The 17,250-nt window shown below is 35.6% G+C and overlaps 1 protein-coding gene across 2 annotated transcripts in view; it reads left to right on the top strand.

The window, feature by feature from the left end:
* The window catches only part of COP1 (COP1 E3 ubiquitin ligase), a 230,527-nt gene that overhangs the window by 51,841 nt on the left and 161,436 nt on the right, over nt 1–17,250 (top strand). For both annotated transcript variants that reach the window (XM_052653649.1, XM_052653648.1), the window contains exon 6: nt 10,280–10,348. In XM_052653649.1, the coding sequence (XP_052509609.1) occupies nt 10,280–10,348 (69 nt within the window). The remainder of the gene's footprint in view (nt 1–10,279; nt 10,349–17,250) is intronic.

Here is a 17,250-nt window from a genome sequence, read left to right as displayed (position 1 = left end):
AAATTGAAGAAAGTGGGAAAACCACTAGGCCATTCAAGTATGACCTAAATCAGATCCCTTATGATTATACAGTGGAAGTGGCGAATAGATTCAACGGATTAGATCTGATGGAGTGCCTGAAGAACTATGGATGGAGTTTTGTGACATTGTACAGGAGATGGTGATCAAAACCATCCCCAAGAAAAATAAACGCAGAAAGGCAGACTTGTCTGAGGAGGCCTTACAAATAGCTGAGAAAAGAAGAGAAGCAAAAGGCAAAGGAGAAAAGGAAAGCTATGCTTATCTGAATACAGAGTTCCAAAGAATTGCATGGAGACATAAGAAAGCCTTCTTCAGTGATCAACGCAAAGAAATAGAGGAAAACAATAGAATGGGAAAGACTAAAGGTCTCTTCAGGAAAATTAAAGATACCAAGGGAAAATTTCTTGCAAAGATGGGCACAATAAAGGACAGAAATGGGATGGGCCTAACAGAAGCAGAAGATATTAAGCAGCTGTTAAGTCATTTCAGTTGTATCCAACTCTGTGCAACCCCATAGATGGCAGCCCACCAGGCTCCCTCTTCCCTGGGATTCTCCAGGCAGGAACACTGGAGTGGGTTGCCATTTCCTTCTCTAGTGCATGAAAGAGAAAGGCAAAAGTGAAGTCGTGTCCGACTCGACTCTTAGCGACCCCATGGACTGCAGCCTACCAGGCTCCTCCATCCATGGGATTTTCCAGGCAAGAGTACTGGAGTGGGGTGCCATTGGCTTCTCCGATATTAAGCAGAGGTGGCAAGAATACACAGAAGGACTATACAAATGCAGCCATCGTGCTCACGCACCCTCACATGAAAAGGATCTTAATGACCCGTATAACCACGATGGTGTGATCACTCACCTAGAGCCAGATATCCTGGAGTGAGAAGTCAAGTGGGCCTTAGGAAGCATCACTATGAACAAAGCTAATGGAGGTGATGGAATTCCAGTTGAGCTATTTCAAATCCTCAAAGATGATGCTATGGAAGTGCTGCACTCAATATGCCAGAAAATTTGAAAAGCTCAACAGTGGCCCCAGGACTGTTTTGAATGAAAAGGTCAGTTTTCATTCCAATCCCAAGGCAGTGCCAAAGAATGTTCGAACTACTGCACAATTGCACTCATTTCACATGCCAGCAAATTAATGCTCAAAATTCTCCAAGCTGGGCTTCAACAGTGCATGAACTGAGAACTTCCAAATGTTCAAGCTGGATTTAGAAAAGGCAGAGAAACCAGAGGTCAAATTGCCAACATCTGTTGGATCATAGAAAAACAAGAGAATTCCAAAAAAACATCTACTTCTTTACTGACTATGCCAAAGCCTTTGACTATGTGGATCATGACAATCTGTGGAACACTCTTAAAGAAATGGGAATTCCAGACCACCTTACCTACGTCCTGAGAAATCTGTATGCAGGTCAAGAAGCAACAGTAGAACCGGACATGGAACAACAAACTGGTTCCAAATTGGTAAAGGAGTACGTCTAGGCTGTGTTTCATCACCCTGCTTACTTAACTTACGTGCAGGGTACATCATGCGAAATGCCGGGCTGGATGAAGCACAAGCTGGAATCAAGATTGCTGGGAGAAATATCAATAACATGAGATGTGCAGATGATACCACTGTTATTGTAGACAGTGAAGAGGAACTGAAGAGCCTCTCGATGAATGTGAAAGAGGAGAGTGAAAAAGCTGGCTTAAAACTCAGCATTCAGAGAACCAAGATCATGGCATCCAGTCCTATCACTTCCTGGTGGATAGATGGGGAAATAATGAAAACAGTGAGATTTTATTTTTTTGGGCTCCAAAATCACTGCAAACGGTCTCTGCAGGTATGAAATTAAAAAACACTTGCTCATTTAAGAGAGAAGAAAAGCTATGACCAGCCTCGACAGCATATTAAAAAGCATAGACATTACTTTATCGACAAAGGTCTGTGTAGTCAAAGCTATGGTTTTTCCAGTAGTCATGTAAGAATGGGAGAGTTGGACCATAAAGAAAGCTGAGTGCCAAAGAACTGATGCTTTTGAATTGTGGTGTTGGAGAAGTCTTTTGAGAGTCCCTTTGACAGCAAGGAAATCAAACCAATCAATCCTAAAGGAAATCAATCCTGAATATTCATTGGTAGGACTGATGCTGACCCTGAATTTCCCATACTTTGGCCACCTGATGCGAAGAGGTGCCCCCTTAGGAAAGACCTTGTTGCTAGTAAAGATTGAAGGCAGGAGGAGAAGGGGACGACAGAGGATGAGATGGTTGGATGGCATCACCGACTCAATGGACATGAGTTTAAGCAAGCTCTGGGAGTTGGTGATGGGCGCGAAAGCCTGGCATGCTGTAGTCCATGGGGTCGCAAAGAATCGGACACAAATGACCAACTGAACTGAAATTTGATGAATGTTTCCAACATACAGAAAAATACAGTAAATAATGCAACTTTTGACTTACCCTCTTTTAGTTTTAATAAATAGTAACACTTTTTCTTAGATTTGCCTTTTGGGAATTACATTTTACTTTATACTTAACACCCTCTCATCTCATTCCATTCTCCCAGAGTAATCACCATTTGAAGTTTGCAAGGATCCTTCTGAAGTGTGTATAACCCTTTTTTAATAAAATATATTTTATTTATCTATATTCATCAGTGGAAACCTCAAAAAGTAAACAAAAAAGGCATGTGTCAAATAATAAACACAGTTTGAAACTTCTAAATCATATAAACAACACTTAAATATATTTTAATAAAATATATTTTATTAAAAAAAGGTTATACACACTTCAGAAGGATCCTTGCAAACTTCAAATGGTGATTACTCTGGGAGAATGGAATGAGATGAGAGGGTGTTAAGTATAAAAAAAAATGTAATTCTCAAAAGGCAAATCTAAGAAAAAGTGTTACTATTTATTAAAACTAAAAGAGGGTAAGTGTTGTTTATATGATTTAGAAGTTTCAAACTGTGTTTATCCTTTGACATATGCCTTTTTTGTTTACTTTTTGAGGTTTCCACTGATGAAGATAGATCTAGTATGTTTAACTTCTCTACAGTTATCCATTGCATGAACATTTCTATTCTCCTGTTGATGGACATTTAAATTATTCTGTATTCAAGATTGTCAGTAATGCATTTAGTGTTGTTATTCATGTCTTCTTGTGCTCATATATAAATACTTAGTGATTTAAGAAGTGTAATTGCTCTTCATAGGGTTTACATGTACATTTTAACCATATTAAGTATTGCTGAATTGCTCTTCTGTGAGTTTGTACCATATCAACCTTTGGTATTGTTTTTTAGTTTCTGCTGATTTGATAGTTGCCAAATGCTTGTGTGTGTGGGTTCTGTTGTTTTGTATTTTTTGTATTTCTTTAATTACTAGTGAGGACAATTTCTTCATTTGTTGGACTACCTTGGTTTCTTATTTGAATTGCTTGTTCATAGCCTATTCCAGTTTTCCTAATAGATTGTCTTTTTTTATTGATTTGTAAGAAATGTGTGTGTGTGTTTTGAATATTGCTACTTTGTCAAATGGTATTTTGATAATTGAATTCCAGTTGAATTGTGTCATGGTTAGACAATGATTTATATGATTTTAGATTAAGTATTTTTTATGATTTTATTTTGTCTTGCTGACTTCTGTTTGTCAGATACAACATTTTGTTTGGTTTCTTAGTGATTGCTTTTGGGTTTTTAACATAATTATACATTATATTACATTACATTACATTGTACCTGTAAGTAATATTATCCTTCTTCATTGGTAGTATAAGAACCTTGCACCAATATCCTTACATTTCTTCTCTCTCAGCCTTTGTACTGTGTTTGTCAATTGTTTTACTTCTATATATGTCATAACTCCCTAATAAATTATTAATTTTGAAGAGTAAATTATACTCTATGGATATATTTTTAAAGTTCTGTATATGCCCATATGTTGATCTTTTCTGGTGTACTTCATTCCTTTGTTTTCCATTCACTTCACTCTTTCATTCATTCTTTTGAATTCCATTAGTAACTTTCCTTCTGCCTGAAAGACAGCCTTTATTATTTCTTTAGTGTAGATCTGCTGGTGATAAATTCTTTCACCATTTATATCTGAGAATGTCTTTATTTATCCTTTGTATCTGAAAGAGACTTCCAAATAAGTATAGAATTATAGATTTAATTTTTTTCTTTCACTGTTTTAAGGCTGTTGCTCCATCATCCAGTGTCTTGCATTGTTTCAGATGAGAAATCTTGATCCTTGAAATGAACTGTATTTCTCTCAGTGTATGTTCTTTTTATGGTTTTAAGTATTTTGAATTTGGTATATACCTTCGTATAGTTTTTTTTTTTTTTTTCCTCACGTTTCTTCTTCTTGAGGTTCTTTAAGATTCTTGGATGGTGATATTATAGTTTCCACCAGATTTGGAAAAATTTCAGTTATTATTTCTTCAAATATTTTTCTGTCACCTTCTCTACTTTGGGGAACTCGTGTTACACATCTCTTAGGCTGACTGAAGTTGTATCACAGCTCATGGATAAAGAGCTCTGCTTACTTATTTTTTATCTTTTACCCCATCTAGTTCATCTTGTATACTTTCTGTTTCTGTTGTCAAGTTCACTGCTTTTTTCTATATTCCATTGTCTCTCCTTATACTTATGCTTTGTACTAACTTGTAGGACTTTTTTATGACTTTTGTGACTTTTGTGTCATTGTTGTTTCTGTTTTAAGTGATGAATTTCCCCCCCTTATTTTGGGCAGCATTTCCTTATTTGCATGCTTACTGATTTTGTGATTGGATGCCAGAAATTGTACGTTTTACCCTGTTTAATATTGTTAATTTTGTATTCCTCTACACATTCCTAAGCTTTGTTCTGGCGTGTAGTTAAGTGTTTTCAAAATAGCTTGATTCTCTTGAAGCTTGTGTTTTAAGTTCTATTAGGGAGAACTAGAATAGATTTTTGTCTAATTTTGCCTCAAGGCTGAGGCAGTCTTTTGAGAGTATTCCTCCTGATGCCTGTGTATTTTGAGTTTATTTTTCCACCTAGCTCCTTGGATAATGTATTATTTCTGGTGCTTTGTCTGAAATGAATCCACTCATATAACTAGCCTGATGTTTTGTTGTTTGAAATAAGAATTCTTATCTTTCTCACTGCATTTTAGCCTGTAAGTTCAATTTGTTTGCTTTTGGTCCATTGAAATTTATTGTGATTTTTATTATAGCTCAATATATGGTCTATGTTTTGTTAAATGTTCACCTTCATTTAAAAACAGTGTTACTTGCTGTGCTTTATGAATGTAGCATTTGTTAATATTCAGTTCGGTTCAGTTGCTCAGTCGTGTCTGACTCTTTGAGACCCCATGAACTGCAGCACGCCAGGCCTCCCTGTCCATCACCAACTCCCAGAGTTTACTCAGACTCATGTCCATTGAGTTGGTGATGCCATCTAACTATCTCATCCTCTGTCGTCCCCTTTTCCTCCTGCCTTCAGTCTTTCCCAACATCAGGGTCTTTTCAAATAAGTCAACTCTTCACATAAGGTCGCCAAAATATTGGAGTTTCAGCTTCAACGTCAGTCCTTCCAATGAACGCCCAGGACTGATTTCCTTTAGGACGGACTGGTTGGATCTCCTTGCAGTCCAAGAGACTCTCAAGAGTCTTCTCCAACATCACAGTTCGAAAGCGTCAATTCTTCTGTGCTCAGCTTTCTTTATAGTTCAACTCTCACATCCGTACATGACTACTGGAAAAACCATAGCTTTGACTAGACAGACCTTTGTTGACAAAGTAATGTCTCTGATTTTTAACATGCTGTCTAGGTTGGTCATAACTTTCCTTCCAAGGAGTAAGTGTCTTTTAATTTCATGGCTGCAATCACCATCTGCAGTGATTTTGGAGCCCCAGATAATAAAGTCTGACACTGTTTCCATTGTTTCCCCATCTATTTCCCATGAAGTGATGGGACCAGATGCCATGATCTTAGTTTTCTGAATGTTGAGCTTTAAGTCAGCTTTTTCACTCTCCTCTTTCACTTTCACCAAGGGGCTCTTTAATTCTTCACTTTCTTCTATAAGGATGGTATCATCTGCATATCTGAGGTTATTGATATTTCTCCCAGCAATCTTGATTCCAGCTTGTGCTTCATCCAGCCAAGCATTTCTCATGATGTACTCTGCCTATAAATTAAATAAGCAAGGTGACAGGATACAGCCTTGACATACTCGTTTTCCTATTTGGAACCAGTATGTTGTTCCATGTCCAGTTCTAACTGTTGCTTCCTGACCTGCATACAAGTTTCTCAAGGGGCGGGTCAGGTCATCTGGTATTCCCATCTCTTGAAGAATGTTCCACAGTTCACTGTGATCCACACAGTCGAAGGCTTTGGCATAGTCAATAAAGCAGAAATAGATGTTTTTCTGGAACTCTCTTGTTTTTTTGATGATCCAGCATATGTTGGCAATTTGATTTCTGGTTCCTCTGACTTTTCTAAAACCAGCTTGAACGTCTGGAAGTTCACAGTTCACGTATTGCTGAAGCCTGGCTTGCAGAATTTTGAGCATTAATTTACTAGTGTGTGAGATGATTGCAACTGTGTGGTAGTTTGAGCATTCTTTGGCATTGCCTTTCTTTGGGATTGGAATGAAACCTGACCTTTTCCAGTCTTGTGGCCACTGCTAAGTTTTCCAAATTGTCTGACATATTGAATGCAGCACTTTCACAGCATCATCTTTTAGGATTTGAAATAGCTGACCTAGAATTCCATAACCTCCACTAGCTTTGTTCGTAGTGGTACTTCTAAGGCCCACTTGACTTCACATTCAAGGATGTCTGGCCCTAGGTGAGTGATCACAGCATTGTGATTATCTGGGTTGTGAAGATCTTTTTTGTATAGTTATCTGTGTATTCTTGCCACCTCTTCTTAATATCTTCTGCTTCTGTTAGGTCCCTACCATTTCTGTCCTTTATTGAGCCCATCTTTGCATGAAATGTTCCCTTGGTATCTCTAATTTTCTTGAAGAGATCTCTAGACTTTTGTGTTCTATTATTTTCCTCTATTTCTTTGCATTGATCGCTGAAGAAGGCTTTCTTATCTCTCCTTGCTATTCTTGGAACTCTTACTCAGATTTTTTTTTTCCTTGCTGCATCAGTTATTGATGTGTGCTAAGTCATTTCAGTTGCATCCAACTCTGCAACCCTGTGGACTGTAGCCCACTGGGCTCCTCTGTCAGTGGGATTCTCCAGACAATAATACTGGAGTGGGTTGCCAGGGATTTGTTAAAACTATTTTTGATTATTTGTTTTTCATTGGTTTCTATGATTCTTACATCATGTATTTTGAATCTCATTATTAGGTACATGCATGTTTAGGATTGTGTTGTTTTCTGGATGAATCATCCCCTGTGTCACTATGGATTGTATACATTTAATGCTGGAAATAGACTGTGTACTGAAGTCTGTTTTTATATTTTCTTATGTTATTGATAATATAGCTTAAGTAGTTTAGTTATGACTAGCATTTCTGTTGTATATTCTTCTGTATCTTTGTACTTCTGTTTTATTGTTGCCTTTATATTTTAAAAGTGTGTCTCTTCAGATGTTTAGAGCAATCTTTTGGACTCTGTGGGAGAGGACGAGGGTGGGATGATTTGGGAGAATGGCACTGAAACATGTATATTATCATATGTGAAACGAATCACCAGTCCAGGTTCGATGCATGATACAGCGTGCTCAGGGCTGGTGCACTGGGATGACCCAGAGGGATGGGATGGGGAGGGAGGTGGGAGGGGGGTTCAGGATGAGAAACACATGTACATCTGTGGTGGATTCATGTCAATGTATGGCAAAACCAATACAATATTGTAAAGTAATTAGCCTCCAATTAAAATAAATAAATATATATTAAAAAAATAAAAGCTTTTTGTATAGTAAAAAAAAAAGTGTGTCTCTTAACTGTATGTAGTTGAATTTTTAATGATATCTAATAAGCTCATTAATTCAAATGCTTAAGTTCATTTAAATGTAATACTATCATTGGTGTGGTTGGGTTTGAGCTCACCACATTTGTATTTGTTTTTTGGTTTTCCATATATTCCTTATTTTCTGTTTCTTCTTTATTCTTCTCTTTAGAGAGCATTGTATTTCCAGGATTTCATTTTAGCATGTTATTGTCTCTATTTTTTGCATGTTGCTTATAATTATTATATTTCTAGTGGTTTCTCTAAGGATTACAGAATTCCTCTTTCACTTTTCACACTCAACCTTGAGTTTATAGTATAACAGTTCCAGGACATTGTTATTCAAACCAGCATTATATATACAGTTGATCTTTAAGCAGTGCAGTAAGTAGACATGCTGACCCCTGTGAATTTGAAAATCTGAATCTAACTTTATAATATGCCCTCCATATCCACAATTCACCGTCTGTATTCAGCCAACTGTAAATCATGTAGTACTATAGTCTGTATTTATTGAAAAAATGCTGTGTATAAGTGGACCCGTGCAGTTCTAACCTGAGTTGTTTAAGGGTGAACTAGATACCATTTTCTGGAAAATGTAAGACCTTATAGTATTTCAATTTACCAAGCTCCTGCCTTTTGTGATTCAAATTATAAATGTTATAAACTCCACCTATGTTTGCTTTGAAAAGTCACTAGTCTTTTGAAGATATGTTGCAATAAAGGAGAGAAAAGGACCCTTTTGAACCAATGTATTTACCCTTTGAGATGTCTTTATTTTCTCTTGTAGATGAGGGTCCTTCCGAGTCGTTTCCCTTCTGTCTGTATGATTTCTTTTCTGTTTCTTGTGGAGCTGATAGGTTTGATCTTCATAGAAGTCTAGTTTTTTGTTTTTCTTTTAGCACCTTATTGATATATTTTCATTTTCTGTTTGCTTCTTTGATTCTGATTAAATTTTCAGTCATTCTTACTGTTCTTCCCCTTAAGATAGTGTATCCTTTTTAGCTGCTCTTCAGATGTTCTTTTTGACATTGGTTTTCAGTAGTTTGACTATGGTATTCCTAGGTTTCATTTAAAAAATGTTTATTCTGGTTGTGTTTCACGAAACGAGAGGATCTGTTTATTGAACATGTGAACGTTATCCAGCCCTGTGCTCTCTGCTTCTCCTTAGGGTTCCAATCATATGTTTTATTTTTCATATTATCCCTCAGTTTTCTGGTGCTTCTTTTTTTTTTTTGATCTGTCTTTGAATTTGTTATTTCTTTCCTCTGCTCTGTCCATCTGTTCCTAACTTTATCTGAAGTAATTTTGTTTTAATTTTTTTTATTTCAGGCTGTATTCTTCATTTCTAGGATTTACACTTTGATTTTCCAGTTCTTTTCTAATTGTCTATTTTTTTCACTCATGTCCATTTTTTCTTTTAATTCTGTAATAATATATAGAAATATTTTACAGTCTTTTTTTTTCTTTTTTTGCTCATCCCAGCATGTGAGTCTTCCATGAATTTTGTTCTTTTAGCCTGTTTATTTCTCTTGACTTTCCTACTTCTTTTCATGTCTTGTAATTTTAAAATTATGTCTTAGATGTTCTATATTCAAGAGCAGTATAGGTAAAGTGGTTAATACTTTTTTCCTGAATGGTCTTGTCTTCTCCTTTGTCAGGAAGCCAGGATAAGAGGTTGACCTCTTTGGTCTGATCAGGAATTCAGCTGAGTTGGAGCTCATTTGTTGCTTGAGCTAGTTTCAGTTCATTGAAAGTGAAGTGGGGAGTTCCTGCCTGTCCAGTGGTTAGGACTCTGCTTTCACTGCCAAGGGGCTGAGTAGTCCCTGGTCTGAGCACTAAGATCCTGCAAGCCAAAGTGGCCGTGCTTTTCTGTAGTATGTATAATACCTCAGTGATGCTTCAGATTTTGACTGGCTAGTAAGGGCCACTCTCTAGCTGTGGCCTGAGGGCTTATTCTGCTGACTTCCCTTGTCATGGAGATGGGCTCTATGCTGTGTGGGCTCAGTAGTTGTGGCCCCCGGGCTCTGTAGCTCTGACTCTCAGGCTTAGTGGCTCCATGGCATGTGGGATCTTCCTGGACCAGGGACTGAACCTGTGTCTACTGCGTTGGCAGGCAGATTCTTTACCACCGAGCGACTGGGGAAGCCTGTAATAGCTTGCTTTTAAAAATGCCAATTAGCAAATAAGAAACTGGCAAAATAGAAGTAAGACTAACTTAAATGATGGATGAATAAAGTTGCTTCATACTGATTATACTGTGGTGTTAAAGAAGACTTTGAACTCAAAGTTGTATTTTAAAAGAACAATTATAATTTTCTATTATAGGAATCACATGCAGCCCAGCTACAGATCCTTATGGAATTCCTCAAGGTTGCAAGAAGAAATAAGAGAGAGGTATATTATTTTGTGTGTTTTACATAATGTTTCTTTACTGTTGTTGATTCTTGTCCCCATTTTTGTGAAAGCACTTCAGGCTTAAGTTTTTATTTAAATATTTGAAAGCATTTGAGTTTTTAGGAGTTGCGTTTGTTTTTTTTTAAGCTTTGTTATTTAACTTCTTTTACCTTTGCAACTTGATATGTTAAAAATCCCTGTTTAGAGATGAGTTAAAACGTTTTCTGTAGATTTGAAAATAATGACATTACCTCAAAGCTATAAAGAATAGGTACAAAGAATGAAAAGTTAGGCTCAAATGACAGTTAGGCTCAAGCTTTCACCCTGAAAAGAAAACATATGAGTTACAGTTTTCCTATGATTAAAATGAATGCTGGAGAGGAAAAACAAGTAAAAATATAGCTACCTATTTAGAACTTGGAAAGCGTAAGCCATGCAGGATAACTAAAAAATAACTTTTTATTAGCAATTTTATAACCATTATGTGCTAACTAAACATTTAAACATGTCAAAGTCATTTCACAATAGTACAAAATATGGGAAAACCAAAGATAAAATCCTATAGTCTCAGTAGCATGCTAAAATAACTTTGAAAACTCTTTTATATTTAAATTCCGAACTGACTCAAATCTTACTTACATTTTTACTTTCAATTGTCTAATTAGGTCATTTTCACTCAAAAAATATAACCATGTATTTTAGGCTTCAGGCAGTCTTTATTATTTTTTGAAAGTAAAAAGATGAGAACTTATTTTGATAACTGTGCATTGCCAGAACTTTATATTATCTTAGTTCGATATTTCCACTTTTTTTTGACTATTCATGATGTCTGTTTTTAGCTTTTTTTTTTACTTTGTTCAGATTGGATTTTTTCCATGTTATGCTTCTGTTTATAGCTAAATGTTGTTCACATGGTTTATGATTGTATTTTCCTTTAACTTTTGCTGAGGTAGCAGTTGTGATTTTAATATGTTTTAATAACTATTAAAATTATTTTCATTATGAATTAAAGGTTTATATATACTTAAATGACTTTTATTTTTTTGGTGGGTACTTTATCTTCAACTTCAATTTAAGAATCACCTGAAGATCTTCTTAGAATCCAAGTTCTGATGAAGAGGGTGTGTGTTGGAGGCTAAAAATCTGCATTTCTAGCAAGCTCCAGATGATGATGCTCTTGGTCCTTGAACCATAGTTTAAGTAATAAAGCTGAACATTTTATGACATATGGAAGCAAAATTATTAATTCATTACCCAACCATCATCGCTATAGCAAATTCTTTGGAAAAGTGATAGTTTTTTTCTATTTCCTACATACATTCTCCCCTCCTAAAACAACATCAGATTGTTTTGCAGTAGTTTTATGTGGTTCTTTTTATATTAGACTTTGAACTCATTGAATGAAATTAAGACATAGGAAATTACTTGATAATGAATCAATTAAGTGAACAGTCCAAACATAAGGATAACTGGGGATTAAATGAAATGGCTGATTATTATCTATGATCTGAATTATTAAGGTTTTCTTTTCTCTCTGAGATTTTTTACACTTCTCTAGAGTGTCTTAATGTTTGCAACGTATTTAGATTTGAAATCGTTTCTGGCAAGAAGGATATAGCATATAACTATAAAGTAATACAGATTGACCAGGGGTTCAGTTACTGCTTTTGATTTTTTTTTTCCCTCAAGATTAGCTTTCAGACTCTGGAAATTAGCTTTGTGATTTTATGCAGAACTTCTAATAGGGCAGTTGAATCTACTTTTCAGAGTTAACATACTTACTTGTTCAAGTGTCACATCTTGGTTTTAGAATTGTAGATTTAATTTTTGTTTTTTATTTTTTTCTATTGACTCTCTTTTGAGTATTAAGAGAAGGGAATGTGCAAGGCACAGAGTAGGCATTTTCATTAATTATTTATTTCTGTGTAACAAGTTACCCTCAAAATGAATGGCTTAAAAACAGCAAACATTTACTATCTAGTGTCAGGAATCCTGGTGTAGAATAACTGAGTGCCTTGGCTCAGGGTTTCTCACCAAGCAATCCAGGGGTTGGCCAGGGCAGCAGGTATCTTAAGGTTCTACGGGGACAGGAATGCATCTGAATTAACTCATTGGCTGTTGGGAAGAGATACCAAATTCTTACCACATGGGCTTCTCCATAGGATAACTTACTCCATGGCAGCTGACTTCCTCAGAGTGAGAAAGTAAGAAAATGAGAGAGTTTTATAGACGGCAGCCACATGCTTTCTATAGCTTAATCTTGAAAGTTACATCTCAACAAATGTTTTGTTTTTTCTATTAGAAGCAAATTTTGGGGGTCCAGCCCACACAAATAGGAAATTATACAGGTTATGGATTCTGAGGTGGGACTCTTCGGAGGCTGTCTTAGAGCCAGCCTACCACAGCACTTAACAAATATATGTTTTTAAATGAACATGCTATTCTTTGTTCAAAGATAGATTGAACAAGAGGGCTTCAGTTTCTATGTAAAAGCCAGTCTCCTTGGTGCAAATTTGTACCAGCATTTGAACAATTTGCCTTATATTTCATTCAATTTAATTTTAAAATATACTTTTGTTCGTTTGTAGTACCTTTTTAACTCCTTGTAATAGGACAGTTTTGAGGGACCTTGGTTTCCTTTTGGTTTTGTTTGAAGTTTTATTTTGAATATAAATATATTGCATTTTAATATTTTTATACAAAATAAAGCATAGAAAAGTTTGTGAAACAAATTACAGTTTAAAGATTCACAGCACGATCATCCATGTAACCACCATTCTGATCCAATGATAGATTTTTGCTAGGACTTGTAAAGCTCCCTCGGAGAAGGCAATGACACCCCACTCCAGTACTCTTGCCTGGAAAATCCCATGGATGGAGGACCCTGGTAGGCTACAGTCCATGGATCGCTAAGAGTCGGGAACGACTGAGCGACTTCACTTTCGCTTTTCACTTTCATGCATTGGAGAAGGAAATGGCACCCCACTCCAGTGTTCTTGCCTGGAGAATCCCAGACACAGTGGGCCCCCGTTTATGGGGTCACACAGAGTCGAACACGACTGAAGTGACTTAGCAGCAGCAGCAGTAAAGCTCTCTGCCTACCCTTTCCAGATTATAGTCTTCTCCCTTGCCTTTAGGTAGTCAGTATTCTGATGTCTCTGTTTTTCTTTATTGTTTTAAAGTCTTAAGTATTTTTAATTTATAAGTCTCTTTTGAATTAATATAAATGCACTTCTGCCTTATGTAATGTTTTGTTCTTCTCTTTGGCTCAGTGTTAAGATTCATCCCTAGTGTTGTATATGGCTATAATTGATTCCCTTTTGTTGTTGTTTAGTATTCTATTAATTGAATACACACCATTTTTGTTATTGCAAACAATGTTACTATCATATTTATAGATCTTATCAAGGTATATATATATCAGTGCTTCATGTGTAGAAATGAAATTGTTAAGTCATAGGATATGTACATCTTCAAATTTAGTAGATAATGCCAAACAATGCCTGAGTGGTTGAATTGGTTACTCTTCCTACAGGAATTGTAGGAATGTTCCTGTTGTACTATATTCTTGCCAGTACTTGATATCAGTAGACTTTTTTCAGTTTAGCTCATCTTAGGATATGTATTGGTATCTCTTTGTGGTTTTAAGTTGCATTTCCCTGATGGATGATGAGGTTGAGTACTCAGTACTATGAATTGGCCATTTGGATTTTTGTGTATCTATGAAGTACTTGGTTTAAGCTTTGTGCATCTTTTCTATTTCATTGATTTTCCTTCTGGTTTGCTTATATATTCTAGATAAAAATTCTTTGTTCTATCTACCTACTTATCTATAGCAGATCTTTCTCCCCCTCTAATTGGGCTGCTTTTTTCATTGTCTTAATGATGCTATTTGATGAAGAAAAGTTTCTGTCTATAATGGAGTCAAATTTATTAATCTTGCCTGTTATAATTAGTGCCTTTTCTATTAGGTAAAGAATTCTTCTCCACCTGAAGTCATAAAGACGTTTTGCTATATTATCTGCTTGAATCTTTTATCCTTTTTTTTTTTTCCCCCATACATATATCTACTTGGGAATTTTTCATATGAATATCCAGATGTCCAAGCATCCTTGATTAAAAAGTTCATCCTTTTCCCATTGCTTTGAAATACCACATCTGTCATACATCATGTGTCCATACGTACATGGGTCTGTTTCCAGGCTCTCTTTTGCTCCACTGGTCTATTTGTCTGTCTTTCTGGCAATACCACATTGTATTAAATACTAGAATTTTGAAGTAAGTGACTATTCTTTTTTAGGAAAGTTGCAGCTATTCATAGCTCTTTGTATTTCTCTATAAATTTTAAAACCAGCTGATACATTTCCATTGTATACCTGCTGTGATTTTTATTGGGATTGCTTTGACTCCATAGATCGATTTCGGAGGCTCTCTTTACAGTATTGAGCCCTCTAGCCGTTGAACATGGTATTTCTCTCTGTATATATAGGTCCTTAAAAATGGCCTCCAAAATTTTGATATTTTTCAGGATATTATTCTTATATATCTATTTTAGAGTTGTCCTTAGGTCCTCAATCATTTTTATGCTATTCTAAGTGATGTCTGTGTCTTTAATTTCAGTTTCTTACTATTTATTGCTGGCATATAGAAATGCAGTTGATTTTGATACATACTTTTTTTTTGTATCCAGCAAGTTTGTTAAAATCATTAATTCTAATAATTTATTTGTAGATTACTTTGTATTTTCTTTGCACACATCATCATCTGCAAATAATAACAGTTTAGTTTCTTTCCTTATGATCCTTATATCCTTTATTTATTTTTCTTGTCTTACTCTGCTGGCTAGGATATCCGGTACAATGGTGAATAGAAGTGATAGCGGGGCATCCTAGTCTTGGTGCTGATCTCAAAGTGAAAGCTTTCGACGTGTCACCATTAGGTATGATGTTTTCTGTAGGCTTTTGGTAGGTATTTTTTCTAATCATTCAAGGAGCTAAGTTTCTATTCCCAGTTTCCTAAGAGAATTTTTTTTTAATTGTAAGTGGGGGTTCAGTATTCTCCAGAATTTTTGTGCAGTTGAGATGATATGATTTTTTTTTCATTATATTAAAATGGATCGTTATTTGTTTAACATTAAAAACTCAATCAACTTTGCACCTAGGGCGATCAACTGTCCTGATTTGCCCAGGAGTGTTCCAGTTTTATCACTGAATGTTCTGCATTCTAGATAAGTAGGACAGTTGTTTGCCCTCTTTGGCTCCCTTATTGCATCTATATTCACTAATAAGATTGTTCTTTAACTTTTTACACACTGATCTTGTCCGGTTTTGTTATAAAGTTGGTTTTATCAAATTGGTTGGAGAATGTATCCTCTTTTTCTGTTTGCTGGAAGAATTTGTATAATCTAGGATGAATATCTTTGCTGAATGTTTAAGGATTTTGCTGGAAAAGCTATATGGACCTGTTGTTTGCAGAAATTTTGTTGATTCATTTACTGCTTATTCAGATTTTTGTTTTAGATATCATTTTTGACACATTATGTTTTTTCCAAGACTTGTCTGTTTCTTCTTAGTTTTCAGATTTTTTAGTGTTAGATTGGTCTTAATACCAAGCTTTTAATACCGCTAGAGTTTTTAGTGATGTCTTTCATTCCTGACTCTGCTTATTGGTGCTGTACCTTTTTCTGTTTGTTTGTTTTGATCAGGTCATGTCAGGGATTCAGGGTTGTATCAATTTTATGAGTTTTATCCAGGAACCAACTTTTTGGCTTTGTTTATGTCCTTTATTTTATTTTTGTTTTCCATTTTCTAATTAATCTCCTTATAATTACATTGTCCATCCTTCTACTCTTTTTGGTTTTATTTTGTTGTTTCTCTTCTAATTTGTTAACTTGGATATGCATATTAGTAGGCAGACTTTATTTTTAATAATATACACATTTCAGGCCATAGTTCTTTTAGTTGCATCTAATAATTTTGTTATGGCATTTTTGTTTGTTATTCCTTAGTTCAAAGTAGTCTCTAGTTTTTGTTATACTTTTTCTTAGGCATGTGGGTTATTTATAGATAAATTTATTACTTGGCTATTGGGATTCTTTCATTTAAAAAGAAGTTGCTTATTTTATTTTTGATTGTGTTGGGTCTTCGTTGCTGCCTGTGGGCTTTCTCTAGTTGTGTCAAGTGGGGGCTACTCTTCATTGCTGTGCACAGGCTTCTCATTGTGGTGGCTTCTCTTGTTGCCAAGCACAGGTTCTAGGCACACAGGCTTCAGTAGCTGTGGCTCATGGGCTCTAGAGAGCGGGCTCAGTAGTTGTGGTACATGGACTTAATTGCCCCGTGGCATGTGGAATCTTCCTGGACCAGGGATCAAACCGATGTCCCCTGCATTTGCAGGTGGATTCTTATCTACTGTACTACCAATGGAGACCTTTTTTTAAAACAATTATGGATTTCTGTTACAATTGCATTGTTATCAGAAAATAATTTGGTTTTTATAGTATGATATTTGCACTGTCACATGTTAGTTCATTAGATTTTGAAATATTCGTGCTAGTAAAGAATGTGTTTCCTGCAGTTTGCACAGTGTGGTAAGAATGTTTTGCATCCTACCGAATCTTGGGTTCTTTGTTGTATCACTAACTTATTTGAGGTGAATTTCTTATATACAGCAGAGGTTTTTCATTCACTCTGCCAGACCCAGTCTTATAATTTTGTATTTAAATCATTTACATTTAATGTAAAAGAGTTTAAGCCTGCCATTTTATTCTGTTTTTGTTTCTTTTCTCTTTTGGTTTTTTGTTATTATGTTTTTTCTTTAAGAGTTACTTCACCGTATTTATATTTTTTTGAAGACATTTTTTAGAGCAGTTTTAAGTTCACAGAAGAATTGAAAAGATGGCACAG

This window comes from Budorcas taxicolor, chromosome 16 (genome assembly GCF_023091745.1).
Source record: "Budorcas taxicolor isolate Tak-1 chromosome 16, Takin1.1, whole genome shotgun sequence".
Lineage (NCBI taxonomy): Eukaryota > Metazoa > Chordata > Mammalia > Artiodactyla > Bovidae > Budorcas > Budorcas taxicolor.
This window is presented reverse-complemented; position numbering and strand designations above follow the sequence as displayed.